Genomic DNA, 25,425 nt, shown 5'->3' with positions numbered 1-25,425 from the left:
GTTGTATTATGTTAGATGTGACTTTATTTTTGTCTTTATTTGAAGATTATTATCTCAGGAATATGTATGGGTTCAAGTTGACAAGGGGTGGACTCGTGATGGTTAATATTGAGTGTCAACTTTTGGATTGAAGGATACGAAGTATTGATCCTGGGCGTGTCTGTGGGGGTGTTGCCAAGGAGATTAACATTTGAGTCACTGGGCTGGGAAAGGCAGACCCACCTTCAGTGTGGGTGGGCACCATCTAATCAGCTGCCAGTGCTGCTAGAATATAAGCAGGCAGAAAAACGTGAAAGGAGAGACTGGCCTGGCCTCCCAGCCTACATCTTGCCCTTGAACATGGGACTCCACGTTCTTCAGTTTCAAAACTTGGACTGGCTCTCCTTGTTCCTCAGCCCGCAGATGGCCTATTGTGGGAACTTGTGATCGTGTGAGTCGATACTTAACACACTCCCCTTTATGGATCTATCTATTCCATTAGTTCTGTCCCTCTAAAGAACCCTAACACAGCCAGGCTCCCACTCACCCCCTTGTCTTGGTGCCTTGGGAGAAGGCAACAGCAGGAGCGTTTTCCCGTGCCAGCTGCTGTCAATACTGCTCAGTCCCTGCACCCCAGCTTCCAACACATTCTCAGAGCAGTCACAGTAGCAAGAACGTTTATTATAAAAATAGGTGGATAGAGTAAGTGTGCTTTAACTTCCAGACAGATGACAGTGCTACTGCGATGCAGTTTCTCAGGGCAGACATGCGGCTCTGCAATGGCGGGGGCGGCCCCCCTAGTGTGATGCACAGCCGCAATACTCCATTGGACAAACCTCCTGGTTCAAGGCAGAGAGGAGACACCTTATGCTACAGAACAGGATGGGGCTTCCACCCTAAGGACCATACAAGTGACCCCTATAGGCAGCCACCCCTTTCTGGCAAGCTGCGGCATGCCCAGGTGCAGGCTAGGGGAGGGGCTGGTACGCTAGCACTAGATTGCTCTGGCTTCAGCCTGATGGAGACACAGACCAGGACCTCCCTCTGCCAGATGTTCCTAACCCCATCTCCACCTCCAGCCTCCAGCCTCACTGGCAGTTCCCTGTGACCCAGCCTGTTCCATAGCCAAAGGGGGACCAAAGGGAATGATCACAGTGCCCCGCACCTATTTAGGGGCCTTGGATCTCAGGAGAGCTCAACCCATGGCATCTGAGAGTACCCACCCTGTCCCTGAGGGCAGCTGCACCGGGCCAGGGGGCCGTAAGGGCACGGGTGAGTCTCAGTCACTGGCAGCACTCAGCCACATGCCTGAGGAGCTCTTCACCTTGCTCGTCACTGAAGCACTCCAGGCAGTGAGGGCACTGAAGGTCCCCCTGGCCTCTCTGGGCCATGCCAGGATGCCCGCCCTCTGCAGGGGGTTCCAACTGCTGGGCCCCAGTCCCAGGCCTCCAGCCACCAGGCACCATAAGCTCCAATGCATCGGTGGCCAAGTACTTGGCAGCTTTGCTTCCAGCATGGATCCGGCAGGCGTCTGGCTCCTGAGAATCCTGGAGAAAAGGCAAAGGTCTATTTACATGGGCTGTGCTGAAGGTCACAAAGTCTGGTCTCAGGTTCCAGCAACTAGAGGTACTTCATCTCTCCCTGAGCGGAACTTCAGTCCCTCACTTTGCTTCCTGCTGTGCCCCAGAGCCCAGACAAGGGGGTGCTCAGTGAATGACTGAGGAGATCGCACCCACGCTCCCTCATGCGCTCATGAAGAAACAGGCCCTAGTATGGTCCACTCCGTAACCCCTTGGTGGAAGTCCTGTTCAGTTGGACCCAGCGGCCCTAGGAGACCCGACTGATAAGTTGGCCCTGATGATGTAGCCCACACACCACTACAGAGTGGAGGTGGCAGAGCCTCTGGTGGGGAGCTGGGAAAACTGAGTCCAAACCCTACTCTGTACCTCCTCTGTGGGGCTTGGGGGTGCTCAGCACTCTGGGGCTCAGGAGGTCCTTCAGTAGCAGCAAGAGGTATCCCTGGCTTGGCCCCACCAACCACTTGGCACAGCCTGGCATGCGTTCTCCAAACATCCGTCCTGAAGCACCGCAGCCTGCGGCCCTCACTGCTTGTCTGCGAACTTCATTCCAGTAGGCCTTGGTGCTTCCACTTCCTGTCTGAGTGTGGACTTTCCCAGTGGGACTACAGCTTATCACCCAAGCTTCAGCACCACTGTCCCTGGCTGTGCCACCTAGGGACTGAGCAACCCTCGAGGGGCCACAGGCTACTGTTGAAAGGGACACAGAGGCCACTTAGTACAAAGTCTGCAGGCCCCACCAGAAACTTGACCCTCAGGGGTAAGAATCTGGGCCTGCAAGTCTGGAACCAGTTCCTCGGGTCCGAAATCTTTGAGAGGTGGCCTGAGACCATCCTCATGATTGTACCAACAGTGATCCTTCAATCCAAATCACATGCTTCCTTGAATTCGTGAAGGCCAGAAAACCCACAGGCAAAACCAAATCCCAGGAAAACCCACAGGCAAAACCAAATCCCAGGAAAACCCACAGTTAAAACCAAATCCCAGGAAAACCCACATGTAGGTCTGTTGCAAGATGTTCCCATTCCTGCCTAGGGGATATGCTGAAGAATCCCTGTGCCAGGGACTTAGGAGAATCTGAAATTGGGGGATGGGGAGCCACCCATACACATTCCATTCTGTGATGCCAAGAAGGCTGCGGGGGCTGGGCAGGGGCTTGAGGCAGGGCCTGCTGTGGCTGGTGAAGCCTCCAGTGCCTCCTTGTCAGCCTGTGAACTTAACGGAGGAAGACACAGTGCCCCGCCAGGTTCCTCCTCCCTCATGCACAAGTACAAACAGCTGCCTGTGTCTAGCCCTCTGCTGCAGACTTAGTCCAAGGGTGTGTTAGAAAAGGTGTCCACCATGACTCTCCTGTGCCCCTTCAAGCAGAGAATCAGAAGCCACTGAGGCCCAGTGGCTGCTTGGAGCAGGGCAGTGGGGTGGCCTCACAGCCCCAGGATCCCTGTTTACACCCTGAAACACGGGGCAGCTCAGCTTGGCCTCCCAGCTCCAGCCCGGGGTGCATCGTTTCTCAAGAGGTATCACTACTGTTCAGGCTATGCCAGGAGAGGAAGCTCTTTGAGTGGGGCCCAGGGCCATTCCCAGGGCCAAAATTGTGTTAGATACTTGATGAGGAGCTAAATAAACAAACTTCTCCTGGATTTTTTTTTTTGAGACCCAGTCTGGCTCTGTCGCCCAGGCTGGAGTGCAGTGGCGTGATCTCGTCTCACTGCAAGCTCCGCCTCCCAGGTTCACACTATTCTCCTGCCTCAGCCTCCCAAGTAGCTGGGACTACAGGCGCCCACCACCACGTCCTGCTAATTTTTTGTATTTTTAGTAGAGATGGGGTTTCACCGTGTTAGCCAGGATGGTCTCGATCTCCTGACCTCATGATCCTCCCGCCTTGGCCTCCCAAAGTGTTGGGATTACAGGCGTGAGCCACTGCGCCCAGCACTTCTGGAGTTTTGCAAAGCACGTCAGTGAGGAGAAGGAAGAGGCCATGGGTCATACACTGAAGAACCTCACTGGTTCCCATTCACGCCAGGTCTCCCTCAAGGTACCCCATGGTAGGAAGAGCACTGAGCCCAGGGGTGGAGTGAGGGGCCCCTGGCCTGCAAGGCCCAGCTCCACGTGCCAGGCTGAGCTGGGGGATGTTACTGGACACCCAGGGCCATCATATCTACGTGAGAGGGTAAGCAGGGTTCCCGCCTCACAGACAGGTCAGGACATGTATGGAGCTCACGCTTTGAGGCCCGAGACATGCCCTCTGACTGCATGACAGTGACGGACGGGCCCTGAGAACAGCCACCTGTCCTCAGGCCGCCATGCCAGCCTCCTCCATAACTAAACAGTGTAACAGGGAAGCTTTCCATGACCACGCCCAGGTACTAGGCCAGGTGGCTCTCCCCAGAGCAGGGAGGGGCCCACCACAACCCTCATCACCAGCAAATCAGGGCCTTGGCAGACACAGAAAGGCTCTAAACTCATGAGAAGGAAAACAAAAACGCTAAACCTAAGCAGGAAGAAAAACGCCGTCAGACTCTACCTGTCTCCAGGACACCTGGTGCAGCAGAGAGCTGACCCTCTCCTCCAGTTCTTGAATCCTACTTTGAGCCCGTTCCCGATCGGCCCTTTCTGACATGAAGTCATCCTTGTAAGCGAGAATCTGAAGAGGTGAGACACACGTTTCTGCTCAAGCAAAGAGAAAGTGCCCCCCAGGCTTCTCCCACCCCCACCATGACCACTGCCCACTCAGTGCCACCAAGCCTTCAGCCCAGCCTGTCCCATGATTTTGGCCACCACCAGCCAGCAGCCATCTGGTTGGTGCCGTCCAGAGCCCGAGGGACAGACACCTGCTGTTCCAGCATCTGCACCCGCTCCAGTGCAGCATCCCGGGCCGTCCTGGAGGCCGCCAGCTCTTGCTTCACTTCTGCACAGTCGTTTATTTTCTCTTCCAATTGTCTGTTGAGCCGGGAGATCTCCTTCCTCATCAGCTCGGGCTCATGTGGGGTCTGCAGCCCCCTGAGCTGCGCATGGAGCCCCCTCACATATTCGTCCCTGCTGGCGTCGTAGCGCTGCCACTTGGCATTGAGGTCTTCAACCTGAGGAGGTGGAGCCGGAAAGCTCACGGCGACGGCAGCTGACAGAGCTGCTCAAGCCACACCCAGGGGGACTATTCATCAGCAGTGATTTGCTGAGTGAGCGTTTCCTCTTAAATGGAAGCTGCCCCTCCCTGTTCTGTAGAGAGCAGACACTAGGCCCACTAGAGAATCCCGAGGCACCGTGATGACACCCGTACGCAACCAGCATAAACAGAGGTGCACTTGGTGCAGCTTTGCTTTTTTTTTTTTTTTTGAGACAGAGTCTCACTCTGTCGCCCAGGCTGGAGTGCAGTGGTGCGATCTCGGCTCACTGCAAGTAGCTGGGACTACAGGCGCCCACCACCGCGCCCGGCTAATTTTTTTGTATTTTTAATAGAGACGGGGTTTCACCGTGGTCTCGATCTCCTGACCTCGTGATCCACCCACCTCGCTTTTCTGTCTTAGAAAAGGTACCTCCTGCTGCTAATTCTTGCATCTCCTTTACTGACTTGTGGATTAATTTTAGGGGATGGAGACGGACAGGACATATCCTGTACGTCGTTTTAAGCAAAAAAGTCCAGTCTCCAGGGACTGTGTGTATCAAGTCATAGTGGCCAGAGGGCGGGGGCAACCTCTGGGCCTCAGCCAAGGAAAGAACCCTCACTCACAGTTTGTAAGCCGCGTGTTCTCAAACAAAATGTGAAAGACACTCACGTGAGTCACCTTCTGTTTTAACAGTCGATTTTCTTCCTGCAACTTCTCAATAACACTCTGGACAGAGGTGTGCCCACCTGTATGTTCTGACTGCATGAGGAAGGGACAGAGAGAAGACAATCTGTGACATGCAGCAAGAGGGGAGAAAGCTAGACCCAGAGGCTGAGGCCACAGATGATCACTGCATCCCCCAAGGCAGCGGTTAGTGATCATTCATTTGGTAGAGAAGCAAAGCAGGGACAAGGGACCACCTTCTCCCTGCCCAGGCCCACCCCTACCAGGCCCAGGCCAGAGCCCAGACGGAGGGTCTTCAGGCCACATCACCTTTGACACCGTCCTTATCCCATCCTACCTACCAGTTTGAGCTGTTTGTCTTTTAAATATTTGGAATGTAAATATTCTAAAGTCATAATGTCTACAGGGATTGGCACACCAGACATGATCAAGTCTTCTCTTTGCCAGAGGTTTGCCATTATCATAGACAGCAGGGAGGGCAGGAAGCCGAATCCCATTGTAAACCAGAGGATCTCCAGCGAGGGGGCTCTCAGCTGCCCAGGGTGGGCCTGGCCATGCACCCTGCTTACCTCCTTTGGAGCCCATGACACTGTTCTGTCTGCAGACAATCGGGTTCAACCAGGTGATTCTGGACACAGCAATCTAACCTCTGCCCCACGCAGGGTCAGGAGTCATGGAGGCCACAGCCCAAACCAACCCCCACTAACAACTAGAGACCTGAACGAAAAGTCTCATGAAACTCGTGTGTACTCTAGAATTCTGACTGTATATCAGTGACATAATTTTTGAGAATTCCCCCCGAGTGACAAAGGAAGTGCATGTCCTAACGCAGCCTACACCGGGAAGCCCCGGGTGACTCAGCTGAGTTCAGGGCTGAGAAGTGACACTTATTTAGAGACTGTGACGAGGGCCTACGCTGCCACTGGCCCCACCCCCGCCTCAGGCTCAACACTGTGTGTGGCTCCTTTCAACTCCCCAGAGGGAAATGACACACTGACTCAAAATCAGACCAGAACACCGGCCTCCGCCCCGACGGCACTTTCCTTTGGTTTCTGAATGCGGCTGTGTCCTCTCTGAGGTTCCCCGCCTGGAATCCACCCAGCTGAGGTGGGCAGTTCTCAGACCAAGCTTCTCCCCAGTAGGCGCCTTGGTGAGGCTGCCGATGGGTGCGGGAGGTACTGTCTGACGCAGAACATCCCAGCGTGTGTGTTTCTGCATGAACCTTGGTGCTGCCTCAGAGAACTGCCTAGAAAGGACCCGAGCGAGAGGCCCTGTGCCCGGCAGTGCGAGTACGGTGGCGCCTCAGCCTGGGTGGGATGTGCACAGAGTGCCTCCATTTCCCCGCCTGCCACACACAGACACCACGGGCACCAGTGAGATGGAAGGTGGCTGGCTCACACTGGCCACAGCACCTGGCACACACATGCCGTGGCCGCTGCTCCCTACTCTTCTGCCTAGGAGCCTCCTGGTTTCTCCTGATGCTGAAACTCCCACAGTCCCTCTCTCTCCCACTGGACCCCACAGAGAGCTACAGCCCAGATCCAGCCTATCCTGGAGGTCCAGTGAACCCTTCTTTGGCCCTCACTGTCACCTGGCACCGCTGTCCCCTGCTTTGATGAGGAGGCTGTGGCCCTGAGCCAGGTCTCCAAGCTTGTGGGAGGTCGCGCTGCTGGCAAGGACATGCCTAACGCCAGCTTTGGAGATGGCGGTTCCAGCTGTGCCCAGATCCACTCAGACACACTGAGCCTGCAGAAGGCGACTCACGGTCCTTCCGGGAGTTCTGGGTGTGGAACTGGAGGCACTCCCTGTCCCCAGCAGTACCACCCGGCTCTGCTTCAGTTTCCTCAGATGAGGAGGATGTGACTGCACTTCCTCCAGGCAGCTCTGCCACCCTCATGTCTTCCTCCTCATCCTCAGCTGAGGCAGATGAAAGCCAGGTGCCACCTCCCACCTGGGAGCAGGGTCAGCTACAGGCCTGGTGCTGGGCAGTGTGGTGGCTGCCTGCTTTCCTATTACACTGTGCATGTTCCATCATTTTAAAAGAAACCCTTGGATGAGCGAGCTTTGTCCCGTCAGCTGACTCTCGCTGCTGAGAACAGACTGGGTTCTGGGACAGCCCCTGGCCTCTGTGATCGGGGCCTGTAGGCAATGCTCCCAGTACACAGGGTTCTTCACCACAATCTTACACTGTGGCCTACCTGGTCAGGACTTCTCTCCCCCACATTCCTGTGTGCATGCTGTCGTTCATCCAGACACTTGGCCAGATGCTGACACATGTGGGCAGTGGCGGTCAGCGTCCTCCGTAGCTGATGGGTCTCGTTGGCCAAGGAGCGGCACAGGACATCACTGGCGGCCCGGGCGCGCTCCCCTTCCGCCATGCTCCTCCGTAGCAGGACGACTTCCTTCTCTCGCTCGTGCTGGGGCTGGCTCAGTAGCTGCTGCATCTCCCTCTCTTTTTCTTCTAGTCGTTCAGTCAGCCTCTCAATTTCCTAAGTGGAAGATTTAAAAGCACAGTTTACTGAATTAAAAGAAGCAGTGTTGAGAGCAAATGTTCAGAAAGCAAAAGGAGACCTGGCATGGATGCCCCAGCACCAGACACAAACACACTCACTCCAAAGTCGGGCATCTGAACTAACAATTACTCACTCAGAAGTCGGGCATTTGAACTATTAACTCTGGAGTTTTTCAGCCTACAATGTTCTGTTCTGAAACTTCATTTTTTTTTTTTTTTTTTTTTTTTTGAGACAGAGTCTCACTCTGTTGCTCAGGCTGGAGTGCAGTGGCATGATCTCGGTTCACTGCAACCTCCACCTCCCAGATCCAAGTGATTCTCCTGCCTCAGCCTCCACAGTAGCTGGAATTATAGGCGCCCACCACCACACCCGGCTAATTTTTGTATTTTTTTTTTTTTTTTGAGACAGAGTCTTGCTCTCACCCAGGCTGGAGTGCAGTGGCACAATCTCGGTTCACTGCAAGCTCCGCCTCCCAGGTTCATGCCTTTTTCCTGCCTCAGCCTCCCGAGTAGCTGAGACTACAGGTGCCCGCCACCATGCCCAGCTAATTTTTTGTACTTTTAGTAGAGATGGGGTTTTACTGTGTTAGCCAGGATGGTCTCGATCTCCTGACCTCGTGATCGACCCACCTCGGCCTCCCAAAGTGCTGGGATTACAGGCGTGAGCCACCGCGCCTGGCCCAATTTTTGTATTTTTAGTAGAGACAAGGTTTCACCATGTTGGCCAGGCTAGTCTTGAATTCCTGACCTCAGGTGATCTGCCCGCCTCGGCCTCCCAAAGTACTAGGATTATAGGCGTGAGCCACCATGCCCAGCCCTTTTTTTTTTTTGAGGCAGGGTCTCACTGTCACCCAGGCTAGAGTGCAGTGGCATAATCATGGCTCCCTGCAGCCTCGGCCTCCCCAGGCCCAAGCGATTCTCCATCCTAACCTGAGTAGCTGGGACTACAGCACGTGCCACTGTGCCTGGCTAACATTTTTGTATTTTGTAGAGACAGGGTTTTGCTGTGATGCTCAGGCTGGTCTTGAACTCCTGGACTCGAGCAATTCAGCCGCCCTGGCTTCCCAAAGTGCTGGGATGACAGTGTGGGCCACCGTACCCCGCCAAATTCTGTTTTCACAAGCAAGCACATCATTTTAGATTTCGTATCATCAAGATGTTGTTTTGAAATGAGGGTCTCGCTATATATAGCCCAGGCTGGTCTTCAACTCCTAGGCTCAGGCAAATCCCCCCACCCCAGCCTCCGGAATAGCTGGGACTACAGGCTCAAGCCACTACATGCAGTTTTCATCAAATTATCAAAGTGGCAATTCCAAGCACTTTTTTGATAGGAAAGGTAGAAACTCCACTGTAGTGGGCAACCCCCAAAAGATGTCCACAACCAAACCCCCCATTCCCCAGTATCTGGGAACGAAACCTTATTTAGAGATAGGGTCTTTGCAGATGTCATTAGTTAAGGTGAGGACAAACTGGATTAGGACGGGACTGGTGTCCTAAGAAGAAGACGGAAGTCTGGACAGACACACAGAAGGAGGCCATGTGACCACAAAGATATGAGTGACATCTTGTCTTGTAGATAAAGGCCAAGGAACACCAATGATTGGCGGCCCCCACAGGAAGCTGAAGAGGCGAGGAAGCGCGTTCTTCCCTAGAACCTTCAGAGAGAGCCGATGCCTTCGTTTCCGGCTTCTGGCCTCTAGAACTGTGAAAGATTACATTGCTGTTGCTGGAAGCTCCCCCCCACCCCCCCCCCCCCCCCCCCCCCCCCCCGTTTGTGTTACTTTGTTACAGCAGCTCTAGGAAATTAACACACCCAACCCCAATTACTTCTTAAAGAAATGAAAAAGGTTCTTAAAATGACAATTTTTTTTGAGACAGGGGCTTGCCCTGTCACCCAGGCTGGAGTACAGTGGTGCCATCATGGTTCACTGCAGCCTCGACCTCCCAAGTTCAAGTGATCCCCTTGCCTCAGCACCCTAATGAGTTGGACAACAAGTGCAGGCCACTGTACCTAGCTAATTTCTCTATTTTTTGTAGAGACAAGGTTTCACCATGTTGCCCAGGCTGGTCCTGGACTTGAGTGATCTGCCTGCCTCAGCTTCCCAAAGTGCTGGGATTACAGGCAAGAGCCACCACATCTGACCTGACGATTTTTTAACACCTGGCCTTAAATTTGTGCTTTTCCATTTTCAAAGACTCCTCCAAAATAAACAGTACATTACATGAAGGAGGTGAAGCAGGCACAACTAGTCCATCCCACAAGTGAAGAAACAGTTTCAGAAAAGTCAGGGAGGAGCCCAAGCTTCCCCCAGAAGCGGCAGAAGAAGGGTCCAGCCTCTGTCTCTAGTACTTGAGGTGAGAAGAAACAGAGACCGGGAACCTAGAATGTTCTCATCACAATGGAACAAAATACTAAGCCCTATTACTGCAGGAACCCTGATTATTCTTTTTTTTTTTTTTTTTTTTTTTTTTTTTGAGACAGGGTCTCGCTCTGACACCGAGGCTGCAGTAGAGTAAATCAAAGCTCACCAAAGCCTTGAACTCCTGGGCCCAAGCGATCCTCCCATCTCAGCCTCCCAAATAGCTGGGACCACAGGCTCGAGGTCAAGGCTGCAGTGGGCCGTGATGGTGTCAGTGCACTCTAGCCTGGGTGACAGTGAGACCCTCTTCAGGGATAAAAGACTTGGGGCAAAACCCGACTTCTGTTTCTGTTTTTTTTTCAATACAGACAGGGTGTTGCTATGTTGCCTAGGCTGGTCTTGAACTCCTGGCCTCAAGCAATCCTCCTCCTGCCTCAGCAGGAGTCACTGTGCCCAGGTAAAATCTGATTTCGGAGCCTCCTTCTTACGCTGGTCAAATGCTGACAGCAGGAGAAGCAAACGACCCACCAACAGGAGGGCGGCAGGCCCACAGCCCAGAGATCCTGACGGGCGGCTCTCTCTCACCTCCCACCTTAGTACTCAACACTGAGCCCAGCCCCACACAGATGCCCAGTAAATGGGAATATCACTGGGCCATACAGAGACACAGCAAGACCCAGGCTCTATGCTCAACCCATGGGGGCAGACCAGCCCTGCCAACGGCTGCCCCACATATCCTCCCCTTAGCAGCATGCAGGGCCCCAACACCCCTCCAGCCCCCAAGGTTCTGGCATTTGTCCCTGGCTCTGAAGTTGCAGAGATGTGCGCTGGTTTACCTGAGTGCCTTGTCCAGTTAGTAACAGTTCTTAGGACACAACAGCACCTCGACCACTGTGGCCAGAAAGCAAGGTATGTGCTGGAGTTGTGGCTCTACACACACGGGCACAGCACATGGACTAGTCAGCAACGGGGCGGCCATCTCTCAGGAAAGCATGTCGCTGGGACCCACAACTCCACGCTCCACGCGCAGAACAAAAGTGTCAACAGCTCTATTCATAGTCTTATGGATTGGCCTTAAAAACAAGAGGCACAGGCCGGGCACGGTGGCTCACACGTGTAATCCCAGCACTTTGGGAGGCCGAGGCGGGCGGATCACGAGGTCAGAAGATCGAGACCATCCTGGCTAATACGGTGAAACCCCATCTCTACTAAAAATAGAAAAATTAGCCGGGTGTGGTGGCGGGCGCCTGTAATCCCAGCTACTCAGGAGGCTGAGGCAGGAGAATGGTGTGAACCCGGGAGGTGGAGCTTGCAGTGAACCCGGGAGGTGGAGCTTGCAGTGAGCCAAGATCACACCACTGCACTCCAGCCTGGGTGACAGAGCCAGATTCCGTCTAAAAAAAAAAAAATTAAAAAAGAAAAAAAAGAGGCACAATGGCCTCTTGGCTTACAGGGCTGCTGTAACAAAGTACCACAAACTTGGTGTCTTAAACAACAGAAGCGTATTCTCCCAAAGCCTGTAATCCCAACACTTTGGGAGGCCAAGATGGGAGGATCACTTGAGCCCAAGGGTTGGGACTAGCCTGGGCAACATGGCAAAACCCGGTCTCTACAAAAAATACAAAAAACATTAGCCAGGCAGGGTGGCGAGCACCTGTAGTCCCAGCTACTTGGGAGGCTGAGGCAGGAGGATCACTTAAGCCTGGGAGGTCAAGGCTGCAGTGAGCTATGATCATGGCACTGCTCTCCAGCCTGGGCAACGGAGTGACCCTGTCAAAAAGAGGGGAGGGGAAAGGAGGGGAGGAGAAAAGAAAAGAAAGGAAGAAAGAAACAAGGCAAGTGGCTGGGTGCGGTGGCTCACGCCTATAATCCCAGCACTTTGGGAGGCTGAGGTGAGTAGATCACGAGGTCAGGAGTTCAAGACCAGCCTGGCCAACATGGTGAAACTCCATCTCTACTAAAGATACAAAAAATTGGCTGGGCGCGGTGGCTCAAGCCTGTAATCCCAGCACTTTGGGAGGCCGAGACGGGCGGATCACGAGGTCAGGAGATCGAGACCATCCTGGCTAACACGATGAAACCCCGTCTCTACTAAAAAATACAAAAAACTAGCCGGGCGAGGTGGCAGGCGCCTAGAGTCCCAGCTACTCGGGAGGCTGAGGCAGGAGAATGGCGTAAACCCGGGAGGTGGAGCTTGCAGTGAGCGAAATCCGGCCACTGCACTCCAGCCTGGGCGACAGAGCGAGACTCCGTCTCAAAAAAAAAAAAGATACAAAAAATTAGCCAAGCGTGGTGGTGGGAGCCTGTAATCCCAGCTACCCAGGAGGCTGAGCCAGGAGAATCGCTTGAACCCAGGAGATGGAGGTTGCAATGAGCCAAGATCGTGCCACTGCACTCCAGCCTGGTGACAGAGCAAGACTCAGTCTAAAAAAAAAAAAAAAAGGAACAAAGAAGGAAAGAAAGAAAAGAAGAGAAGAGAAAAGAAAAGAAAGAAAGAGCCAAGAAAGCAAGCAAAGCAAAGCTAAGCTCAGCTGGAAGGGAAAGGGGGCTGATAAGCCAGGACCAGGCAAAGCCTATGAAGCTGGTCCCTAGAGTGGTGACAAGAGGGGCTTGGGCAGTAACAGGTTGCACAATGAATTGGTGCCATTATTCCAGAAAGTATTAACCGGAGGCTTTGCAGAGCTATCCACTCAGGTCTTGTGTTACAGATGAGGTAAGGTCTTAAGTCCAGCTGTGGCTGCAGTGAGGACAATTCTCTGGCCTGATCTTGCCCCGTCACACACTGACCACAGCTTGATCACAGATGCACTGGTCAGCTCCTCCACTCCCCGAGCCTCAGCGCTCTCTCTGGGAGCCCTCAGTCCCTATCGGTCCAGGGTTCCTGCTCCTAACGGCCTCACTAACACGGCCATAGATGAGGGCAACCTAGCCACAGCTTGCTTCCTGCTGTGTCTTTGACTCTGCACTGCCACCTCAGTGAACCCAGGGCCTACAGGAGGTGACACACCTCTCCATTCTTCCACAGGTTCCGTGATTGACCTCAGATTGAATGTTGGGATGAGCAATAAGTATGTAATTGCATAAGATTCCAGATAAGGCCAGGCACAGTGGCTCATGCCTATAATCCCAGCACTTTGGGAAGCCGAGACAGGAGGATCCCTGGAGGCCAAGAGTTTGAGACCAGCCTGGGCAACATAATGAGACCCTATCTCTATAACAACTTAAAAAGGTAGCCAGGTGTGGTGGCTCATAGTCCTTGTGGTGGGCTCTTCACCTAGAGTCCTAGCCACTCGGGAGGCTGTGACGAGAGGGCTGCTTGAGCCCAGGAGTTCAAGGTTACAGTGAGCTATGATGGCCCCAAGGCATTCCAGCCCAGGTGGCAGTGTCACAGAGCAAGACCCTGTCTCTAAAACAAACAAACACAACTAAATCATTAAAATGGGCCAGGCGCGGTGGCTCAAGCCTGTAATCCCAGCACTTTGGGAGGCCGAGATGGGCGGATCACGAGGTCAGGAGATCGAGACCATCCTGGCTAACACCGTGAAACCCCGTCTCTACTAAAAAATACAAAAACACTAGCTGGGCGAGGTGGCGGGCGCCTGTAGTCCCAGCTACCCGGGAGGCTGAGGCAGGAGGATGGCGTAAACCCAGGAGGCAGAGCTTGCAGTGAGCCGAGATCCGGCCACTGCACTCCAGCCTGGGCAACAGAGCGAGACTCCGTCTCAAAAAAAAAAAAAAAAAATCATTAAAATGTTCCTTAAATAGGCCAGGCGCGGTGGCTCAAGCCTGTAATCCCAGCACTTTGGGAGGCCGAAATGGGCGGATCACGAGGTCAGGAGATCGAGACCATGCTGGCTAACACGGTGAAACCCCATCTCTACTAAAAAATACAAAAAATTAGCCGGGCGAGGTGGCGGGCGCCTGTAGTCCCAGCTACTCGGGAGGCTGAGGCAGGAGAATGGCGTGAACCCAGGAGGCGGAGCTTGCAGTGAGCTGAGATCCGGCCACTGCACTCCAGCCTGGGCGACAGAGCGAAACTCCGTCTCAAAAAAAAAAAAAAAAAAAAGTTCCTTAAATAATTAAAAATCCCATGCTGGGCATGGTGGCTCATGCCTGTAATCCCAGCACTTTGGAAGGTCAAGGCAGGAGGATCACTGGAAGGAAGGAGTTCTAGACCAGCCTGAGCAACACAGCAACATTCTGTCTCTACAAAAAAAAAAAAAGTAAACAAAATTAGCCAGGTGTGATGGCAAACTCCTGTGGTCCCAGCTATATGGGAGGCTGAGGCAGGAGGATCACGTAAACCCAGGAGGTTGAGGCTGCAGTGAGCCGTGTTAGTGCCACTGCACTCCAGCCTGGGTGGCAGAGTGAGACCCTGTCTCAAAATAAATAAATGAAAATCCCAAAACAAAACCTACATGCTCACATGCTGGTAAGACAGGACCAGGGCCAGTAATACTGGGACCACAGACCTAATTCTATCTGAGGCTACCAGGAAGCTGTAATAAGCTGCTTGGTGAGTGGCCACATATGTAGGACACAGGGGACCCATGTGAGCTGAACACCAATGGCCACCAGACTGCAAGTATACTGCTCTGGTTGTGAGGTCCCTGCATCCTCTGTCCCACCAACATTCTGGAGATGAGTTCAGAGTGGCCCTCTGGGTCCTTGGTCTGTACTCATCTGTGGCTCCTGGTGTCCACAACTCTAAAACCTGTTGGTGCAGACCAGGGGACCTCTAAACTTCCCTTCTGCTCTAGTGAGTCGGGATCTACCTTCCAGAAAGAGGGAGAGAGTGCAGTAGTGGAGACACTGGCTGCTGAAAGTATTTTAAATGATGTAGATACTGACAACCTAATATTAAGCAGAACTGTATAGACAGCATGAACATAGCCATGCCAAGTGTACACAGAGGAAAAACAGGAAGAAGGCATGCCAAGAGATTGACACTAGTCATCCCTGCACTGGGGGATTACAGTGGCTATTTTACTCTTTATTTTTCAGATATTCAAAATTGCTTTTATAATTTTTTTTTAAAAGGCATGTTTCTTTTTCTCTCTAAAATTAGGCTGTGGGGCCAACCCTGGAAACAAAAACTACCTTTTGCAGGCTACTGCCTTTGCAGGTTTAGTTTCTTTCCTGGGAAAACTAGGATAATAGCCATGAATCAAATGGAATAACAGAAGCCAGAGCTCACCCAAATGTTCCAGATGCTTGCAAAGACTATTGCACAAAAAAACCGTTACTCATACTGCTGTGGTGGTGCTTATAGTTTATCACCAAACACAGACATAAACATCACAGACAAGGACAAAGAGAGGAAAGTTAGGATTTGTGTCTATTTTTTTGAGACGGAGTCTCCCTCTGTCGTCCAGGCTGGAGTGCAGTGGCGCAATCTCGGCTCACTGCATGCTCCACCTCCCAGGTTCACACCATTCTCCTGCCTCTGCCTCCCGAGTAGCTGGGACTACAGGCGTCCACCATGCCTGGCTACTTTTTTGTATTTTTAGTAGACACGGGGTTTCACCGTGTTAGTCAGGATGGTCTCGATCTCCCAACCTTGTGACCCACCCACCTTGGCCTCCCAAAGTGCTGGGATTACAGGTGTGAGCCACTGCACCCAGCCTAGGATTTGTGTCCATTATCAGACACAGGGGCTGCATTTGCCATTGCTCCCAGCATAGAGTTGAAGCGCCACTAGTGAAAGACACATGTATGGGTGAGGGCTGTAAGGGACTCTAGAACACAATATGAGTACATTGACCTTGGACCCAAGATACACATATGCGTGCACACACACACCATACACACACCATACACACTATACACACACACCATACACACACACACCATATACACCAAACACACACACACACCAAACACATACACACCATACACACACCATACACACACACCATACACACACACTATACACACACCATACACACACACCATACACATAAACACCATATACACCATACACACACACACCATACACACACACACACACCATACACACCATACACACATACACACCATACACACACCATACACACACCATACACACACACACACCATACACACACACCATACACACACACCATACACACACACACACCATACACACACACACACCATAAACACTACACACACACACCATACACACATGCCATACACACATATACACCATACACACCATACACACACCATATACACGATACACACACACACCATACACACACACACACCATACACACCATACACACACACACCATACAAACACACCATACACACACACACACACACCATACACACACATACACACACACCATACACACCATACACACACACCATAAACACCATACACACACACCATACACACACCATACACACCATACACACTATACACACACACCATAAACACCATACACACACACCATACACACCATACACACACAATCATATACACCATACACACACCATACACACACACCATACACACACACCATACACACCATACACACACACCGTACACACACACCACACACCATACACACACCATACACACACACCATGCACACACACCATACACACCATACACACACACACCATACACACACCATCCACACACACCATACACACCATACACACACACCATACACACACACACCATACACACACACACCATACACACCATACACACACACCATACACACCATCCACACACCATCCACACACACCATACACACCATACACACACACCATACACACACACCACACACACCCTACACACACCATACACACCATACACACACACCATACACACCATACACACACACCATACACACACACACCATACACACACCATACACACCATACACACACACACCATACACACCATACACACACACCATACACACCATACACACACCATACACACCATACACAAACACACCATACACACCATACACACACACCATACACACCATACACACACCATACACACCATACACAAACACACCATACACACCATACACACACACCACACACACCATACACACACACCATACACACCACACACACACACCACACACACACCATACACACACACACCATACAACCATACACACACAATACACACCATACACACCCATACACACACACCATACACACCATACACCATACACACCATACACACACACACCCCATACAAACACACACCATACACACCATACACACACACCCCATACACACACCATACACACAATACACACACACCATACACACACACACCATATACACCATACACACCATACACACACACCATACACACCATACACACCATACACACACACCATACACACCATACACACACCATACACACACCATATACACACACCATACACACACACACCATACACACACACACCACACACACCATACACACACCATACACACACACCATACACACACACACCATACACACACACACCATACACACAACCATACACACACAATACACACCATACACACACCCATACACACACACACCATACAAACCATACACCATACACACCATACACACACACCCCATACCAACACACACCATACACACCATACACACACACCCCATACACACACCATACACACAATACACACACACCATACACACACACACCATATACACCATACACACCATACACACACACACCCCATACACACACACCATACACACCATAATACACACACACCATACACATACACACCATACACACAATACACACACACCATACACACACACCATACACACCATACACACACACCCCCCATACACACACCATACACACCATAATACACACACACCATACACACACACACCATACACACCATAATACACACCATACACACACACCATACACACACACACACACCATACACACCATACACACCCCTCAGAATGTGTCTCCTCCACACACACCTCAAAACACCCCTAAGAACCAACCGGAACATACACACTACACACACACACACACACAGCATACACACTACACACACACAACCCTCAGAATGTGTTCCCACACACGAACTTCAAAACACCCCTAAGAACCAACCTGAACCTACACAGCACACACAGAACCCAAGAACTGCACCAACCCCCCTCCTCAGAACCCAGTGCCGCCTCCTCCTCACCAATCCCCCAGGACCCAGTGCCCTCCCAACCTCCCAGTTTCCAGCATTCCTTTATCCCCTTCAGAACCTGGCACCCTCACCCCCTCCAGGCCCCAGAGCCCCCTCACCTCCACCAGGACCTGGTCCCCCCTCAAACCCCCCAGGACCCGGCACCCCTTCACCCTCCAGGACCCAGCACACCTCAGCCCGTGGTGTCCCATTACCCCTCTCAGGACCTGGTCCCCGTCTCTCCCCTAGGACCCAGGGTCCCCTCACCCTCCAAGACCTGTTGCCCTATCACCCCCAGGACCCAGTGCCCCCTCTCCGCCCCAGGACCCAGCACCCCTCACTCCCTAGGACCCAGCACTTCCTCAACCCCCTCAAAACCCAGAGCCCCCTCACCCCACCAAGACCTGTGGCCCCCTCACCCACCGTGGCTGCCTCACCCTCCAGGGCCCCCTCACCCCCCAGGACCTGGTACCCCCTCAACCCCAGGACCCGGTACCCCCTCAATCCCCCAGGACCTGGTGCCCCCTCAACTCCAGGACCTAGCACCCCCTCAATCCCCCAGGACCTGGTGGCCCCTCAACCCTTCAGTACCCTGGGCGCGCTCAACCCCAGGACCCGGTACTCCCTCAACCCCTCAAGACCCGGGGTCCGCTGACCCACCCAGGACCCGGCACCCCCTCACTTCCCAGGCCCCTCACACCCAGCACCTGGTGCTCCCTCAACCCGTCAGGACCCGGGGCCCGCTCACCCACCCAAGACCCGGCGGCCGCCACACGCACTCTGGCGCCCGCAGCCCCTCTGGTGCCCGCCCTCGTACCTGGCGCATCTGGGCCTCTGCGGCGCCGCCCTCCTGCCGCCGAAGCTGCTCCCGGAAGCGCGCAACCTGCTCCAGCAGCGCGTCCACCAGGGACGGCGCGGTGTCCCCCTCCAGCGCGGCCAGGCGGGCGCGGAGGCGAGCGATGAGGGCGTCGCGGGCGGCCAGCTGGTCCTGCAGGCGGCGCAGCCGCTGTCCGGCCTCGTGGTACAGGGTGCAGAGCGCGGCGGCTGCGCGCGGGGTCCCCTCCCAGCCGCCCGACCCCGGGTCCCGGGACATGGCTGTAGGCCTGCCCGGGAGGCCGCGCGGCCGCCGGCAACTTCCGCGCCCAGGCCCCGCCGGCTGCCGCCCTTCCCGGAACTTTCCCCGGTGCGCCCCGCCCACCCACCGCAGCCCGGCCCCGCCCTCCGCCGCGCAGCCCCGCCCAACGGCAGCCCACCCCGACCCTTCTCGCCCGGCCCCGCCCCTCCTACCGCCGACAGCCCGGCCCCGCCCCTGCCGTCCGCAGCAGCCCAGGAGAGTCGGCCTGGCCCCGGAGGCTGTCGACACCCCAGCTGGTGCTGGGCTTATTCCAGTGGCCCCAAACACGCGCCTCTGAGGAGTTGTGGGAGAGTCGAACTCAGCCCATGGCCCAGGGTTGGGAATTCATCAGCCTCTGATGGAAAGAAGGGCGTAAAGACAAGCCCCAAGCGCTGGGGCTGAGTGTGGGTCTGAATCTGCCCGCGAGGCTGCAGGCGTTGTGGCCACAGGAGCCACAGAAACTCCAGGAGCTGAGCTGAGCTCGCAGCGCACCAAGCACGTGTCATGCGTTTCGTCACCTGGGGACACTGAGTTCAGAGAGAGCTCCAACCCCCTGCTCCACTCGCCGCTTTCTTTTTCCTTTCCTTTTTTTTTTTTTTTTTTTTTTAAATGAGACGACTTTTGCTCTGTCATCCAGGCTGGAGTGCAATGGCGCGATCTCGGCTCACTGCAACCTCCGCCTCCCGGGTTCAAGCGATTCTCCTGCCTCAGCCTCCCAAGTAGCTGGGATTACAGGCGCCCGCCACCTCGCCCGGCTAATTTTTTTGTATTATTTGTATAGATGGTGTTTCACCATGTTGGCCAGGCTGGTCTTGAACTCCTGACCTCAGATGATCCGCTGGCCTCGGCCTCCCAAAGTGCTGGGATTACAGGCGTGAGCCACCGCAGACGCTGCTTTGTGAGGTGGCTAGTATGGGCCCGCGGGACAACCTTCCTGCTAGATAGTGTTCTTAGAGCAGAGGCAGCAGGAAACCAGCCCCTTCCCACCCTTTCGCTTGTCCATCGCTTTCCTTCCCCAAAATTCCCAAACACTAGTGTTTTTCCACAGCCTAGTCTTCCCCACAATGATGCCCAAGCACATATGGGGTCTTTCTAAGGTTCCCGACTCGGGATCGGGCAGGGGTCTGCCCTGTGTGCGCGCTTGCCCACAGGCTCCGCCCCTGAGCAGCATCTTGACTTTCTTCCTTTATGTGATCCACAGCCAAGCCTGGGCTGAGCCTGGGAAAACACCCACAAGCTTGTAGAATCAGACAAGCCTATAAGCAAAGCCAGAGCCAGGCAAGTGTTTATGGCCTGGACATTGGGCTACACAGACCTGGCTTTGCTTTGGAAGGCTCCTTCTTACCCATCAGAGCCTGGGCTTCCTCTCAGCAGAAGGAAGGGCAGAGCAAGTGCCCACCCTACCTGGTTGGACGTTGTGGGGACTAGAGGGTGGAGTGTGCATGAAACGCTTGTCCAGTGCAGTGGCTGCTGCCCGGCAAGCCCACAGTTCACGTGGCTATGGTTACGAACAATGCCAACTGATTGGCTGGGGCACCGGTGGAAAAAGCAAAACTGGACCCAGAGCTGTTAGAGGCTAATGTGTGGCCTGGGGCAGGTCATTCCAGTGACCTTGAGACTCTGCCTCAACTGTAAAAGGTGCATTTTACAATCCACAGTCTCTCATCCAACAGCCTTGGGATCAGGTGTATTGTCTTGTCTTGTATTTATTTATTTATTTATTTATTTTAGACGGAGTCTTAATCTGCCGCTCAGGCTAGAGTGCAGTGGCATGATCTCGGCTCACTGCAACCTCCGCCTCCCAGGTTCAAGCGATTCTCCCACCTCAGCCTCCCAATTAGCTGGGATTGCAGGCACCCGCCACCACGCCTGGCTAATTTTTTGTATTTTTAGTAGAGACGGGGTTTCACCATTTTGGTCAGGCTGGTCTCGAACTCCTGGCCTCAAGTGATCCGCCCGCCTCAGCCTCCCAAAGTGCTGGGATTCTAGGCATAAGCCACCACGCCAGGCCGCCAGGTGTATTTTAGAAATGAGGATCTTTGGATTTCAAATAGGTACATATAACTGGGGTAGCCAGCCTCCAAAGAGGTCCCCCCCGCTCCAATATCCATGCTCCTGTGTAGTCCCCTCCAATCCACTGGAGAGGCCTGACCTGTGTAACTAAGAGGGTACTGGAGGAATGATGGAGTGTGACTTCTGCAGCTAGCTCCCACGAGACATCATGGCTACTGCCTTGCCCGTCTTTCGGAGCTCTGGGGGAAGCCGCCCACCCTATCGTCAAGTAGCCCTGTGAAGAGGTCCATGTGGCAAGGAACTGAGGCTTCATGGCAGCAGCCGGCACCCACTTGCCCACTGCGGTGAAGAAGCCACCTTGGGACTGTATCCCCTGATGCTAGTCAAGCCTTCAGAAGACAGTAGTCCCCACCGACATACTGACTGTGACTCCATGGGAGACCCTGGACCAGAACCACCTAGCGAAACTGCCCCTGAGTTCCTGACCACAGAAACTGGATGAGATAATATGTGCTTATTGTTGTTTGAAGCTACTACTATCTGGGACAGTTTGTTCTACAGCCATGGAAAATGAACAGCTAAAATCTGACTTAGTGCTCCCACTGGGGCACAGTACAGCACCACAAAACCAGAGAGATTACAATTTCTGCAAAGACAGGGTGACCATTCAGACTGTGAGGTGAAGATCAGAAAAAGCCTTGTAGCTGTTCAAGTCAGATTTTGCACCACCTTTAAGAAAAACATTTTGGGGCCAGGTGCAGTGGTTCATGCCTATAATCCCAGCACTTAGGGAGGTCAAGCAGGAGGATCGCTTGAGCCCAGGAGTTGGAGCCCAGTGTGGGCAACATAGCAAAACCCCGTCTCTACAAAAAGTTAAAAAAAACTAGGTGGGTGTGAACCATCTGTGCCTGTAGTCCCAGATACTCAGGAGGCTGAGATAGGAGGATTGCTTGAGCCCAGGGGTTTGAGGCTGCAGTGAGCCGTGATTGTGCCACTGTTCTCCAGCCTGGGCCACACAGTGAGACCCTGTCTCTGAGAAAAAAAAGAAAGAAGGAAAACTATTTTGGGTTTCTGAGCTTTTTAGATTTCAGAATTGCGGATGAGGGATCCCAGTCCTCCAAGAACACTTGTCTTAGAGGGTGTTGTAAATATTCAGTAAGGTCACATGGGAAGTACCCAGCATGCTCTTTCTTGCCTTCAATGCAAATTCAGGTACCGGGCCAGGCACTGGGGACTAATGGGCGGACATTGTAATAGTGGAGACAGATCCTTTTCAAAACAAGAATAATTGCAACGTAAGAAAATTTCGTGTAAGGAAAGGAAAGGAAAAATGTGTATAAGGAAACAATAGGCCAGGTGTGGTGGCTCACACCTGTAATCCCAGCACTTTGGGAGGCCAAGGCGGGCAGATCACCTGAGGTCAGGAGTTCGAGACCACTCTGGCCAACGTGGTGAAACCCTGTCTCTACTAAAAATACAAAAATTAGCTGGGTGTGGTGATAGGTGCCTGTAACCCCAGTTAGTAGGGAGGCTGAGGCAGGAGAATCGCTTGAACCCAGGAGGCAGAGGTTGCAATGAGCCAAGATCGCACCACTGCACTCCAGCCTGGGTGACAGAGTGAGACTCTGTCTCAAAAAAAAAAAAAAAGAAAGGAGGAACCTAACTTTAAAGAGGGTGATTAGAGACATAGAGACAAGGTAACGGTCCAGCTCTGCCACCTAAAGGGTGAGAAGGAGCCATGCATGAGAGCTGGCTGAGTGAATTCACAACTGGGTACAGCCTGGAGTCAGGCAGGAGCTGATACAGGGAGCATTTTCTTTCTTTCCTTTCTTTTCCTTCTTTTTCCTTCCTTCCTTCCTTTTTTCCTCCCTCCCTCCCTTCCTTCCTTTCCGCATTTTCTTTCTCTCTTTTTCTTTCAAGACAGGGTTTCACTCTGTCACTCAAGCTGGAGTGCAGTGGCGTGATCTCAACTTCAACCTCCACCTCATGGGTTCAAGCGATTCTCCTTCCTCAGCCTCCTGAGTAGCTGGGACTACGGGCTTGCACCACCATGCCCGGCTAATTTTTGTATTTTTAGTAGAGACGGGGTCTCACCATGTTGGCCAAGCTGGTCTCCAACTCCTGGCTTCAAGTGATCTGCCTGCCTTGGCTTCCCAAAATGCTGGGATTATAGGCGTGAGCCACCGCGCCCGGCCAGCATTCACTTCCTGTGTTCTGAAACTTATCTGGATTTGTGCGGGATAGGGTTCATGCAGCAGGCCTAGTGTATTCAACCCTGCACATTCCAAAAAAGAGATTGGTCCTAAACCTTTTGGAATATCCTACCTGATAAGAGTGTCTTTGGTTATGTGGGGGCCTTGGACCACACCAGGTAGTCTAAGCTAACTAGAGGCCTTTGGGTCATGAGCTTGAGCTCTGAAGGAGCTGGAGACCGAGTAAGTCAGGTCAGCCACATAGGCACTCCACACTCTACACCCATGTGATCAACCCCTAATCAAGACTCTGGACACGAAGGCTCGGGTGAGCTTCCCAGTTTGGCAACATTCCTGGTACTGCCGGGAGAGTGATGTCCTGTGGGTACTGGCACCTGCTCTCCCCCCAGGCCCTGCTCTATGTGCCTTTTTTTGCTTTGCTGATTTTCTTCTGTGTCCTTTTGCTGTAATGAATCATAACTGTGAGTCCTTCTACTGAATCCTCGAACCTGAGGGCTGTCTTGACAATAGAGCTTTTTGCAGCAAAAATGTATTTGTGCTAGATGGGCTGTTGCTCCCAGCTTTTTACCACTTCCTGCCATGCCCTTTTGCCGTGTGACTTTGGGTACCTGCTCTGGAGTAGACCAAGTCTGTCCCTGCCTGCTTGAGGCTGCGTGGCCAGTGGATATCAGCAGAGGTCACGCAAGGGAAGGCCTAATGCGAGACACCGGCACCCCAGAGGAGCAAGCCCTGGGTAGCTGCTGATCCCAGAATGGATCGGTGGAGTAAACCTGAGCCCCACCCAAGGATGAAGCCGCTGAGGCCTGTGTGGTCCCCCGGCCCTGCTGTTTTCAGACACATCTGCACTTCTTTCTGCGCTGACTGTGGACCAGCCATTCTGAAAGAGCCCATTACAAACGCCAAGTTCTCTCCTGCCTCAGGACTTGGCGCCTGCTGCTTCAGTGCCTGGAATGCTCATTCCTTCCAGTTTTTGCACAAGTGCCGCCAGGGGGTAGGGCTCACACAGGGGCACTGTGGCAGGAACTGGATGTGGGCATCAAGGTGGCCACAGAACAGACGGCTGGGACAGCTCCCCAAAGAGAAGCCCCGAGCTGCCCAACAGGTCCCTCTAGGCCCCACACTTCAGAGGCAGGGCCGCCACGCATGCGGCCTGGGTCACCTCTTGGCGTCCCATGGCCCCTGTGGGGCTCCTCCCTGCCATATCCTCACCTCCCGGCTCCCCAGGCTCCAACTCAGCAGGGCAGTGGGAGGTTGACAGGAGCAGGCAGGGCATGGGAGGGCTCAGCGGGGGGCATGGGGGTGGGCAGAGCCCACCTGACTCACCCTTTCTCTTCCCCTCCTCCTTTGGGCACCTTCTTTGACTCCCACAGGCTCCTGGCTCAGACCTCTCCACTCTTCCTGGCTTTCCTTCAGGGAGGTCAGGAAAGTCAGGGACCCCCGGATAAAGACCAGGAGAACACCATGCAGGTGTCTGGGCAAAGAGCCTCCTAGACAGAGGGCCTGGCCAGTGCAGACTCCAGGGACCTGTGCGGGGCCTGATCAAGCCCCTTGGAGGAGTCCAGAGGTGGCTGGAATTGGAGGAAGCCGGGGAACGATTGGAGTAGCCATGAGAGGCACAAGGACAGACTGAGCCCCAAACGTCCCCATCGCCTGGCCCAGCCCATGGATGCTAGACAAAAACACTCAAGACC

The 25,425-nt window shown here is 53.4% G+C and overlaps 1 protein-coding gene across 1 annotated transcript; it reads right to left on the bottom strand.

The window, feature by feature from the left end:
- Nucleotides 1-639: 639 nt before the first annotated feature.
- On the bottom strand, nt 640-19,588 carry TNIP2 (TNFAIP3 interacting protein 2). Its single transcript, XM_050792315.1, has 6 exons — nt 19,212-19,588; nt 7,543-7,833; nt 5,330-5,419; nt 4,388-4,636; nt 4,081-4,200; nt 640-1,526 (listed from the first exon to the last, which is right to left on the bottom strand). The coding sequence occupies exons 1-6, from the start codon at nt 19,485-19,487 to the stop codon at nt 1,263-1,265; spliced, it is 1,290 nt and encodes a 429-aa protein (XP_050648272.1). The 5' UTR covers nt 19,488-19,588; the 3' UTR covers nt 640-1,262.
- Between the last annotated feature and the right edge of the window lie 5,837 nt (nt 19,589-25,425).

This window comes from Macaca thibetana, chromosome 5 (assembly GCF_024542745.1).
Source record: "Macaca thibetana thibetana isolate TM-01 chromosome 5, ASM2454274v1, whole genome shotgun sequence".
Classification (NCBI taxonomy): Eukaryota; Metazoa; Chordata; class Mammalia; order Primates; family Cercopithecidae; genus Macaca; species Macaca thibetana.
The sequence above is the reverse complement of the archived record's forward strand: the minus strand, read 5'-3'. Positions and strand labels throughout refer to the sequence as shown.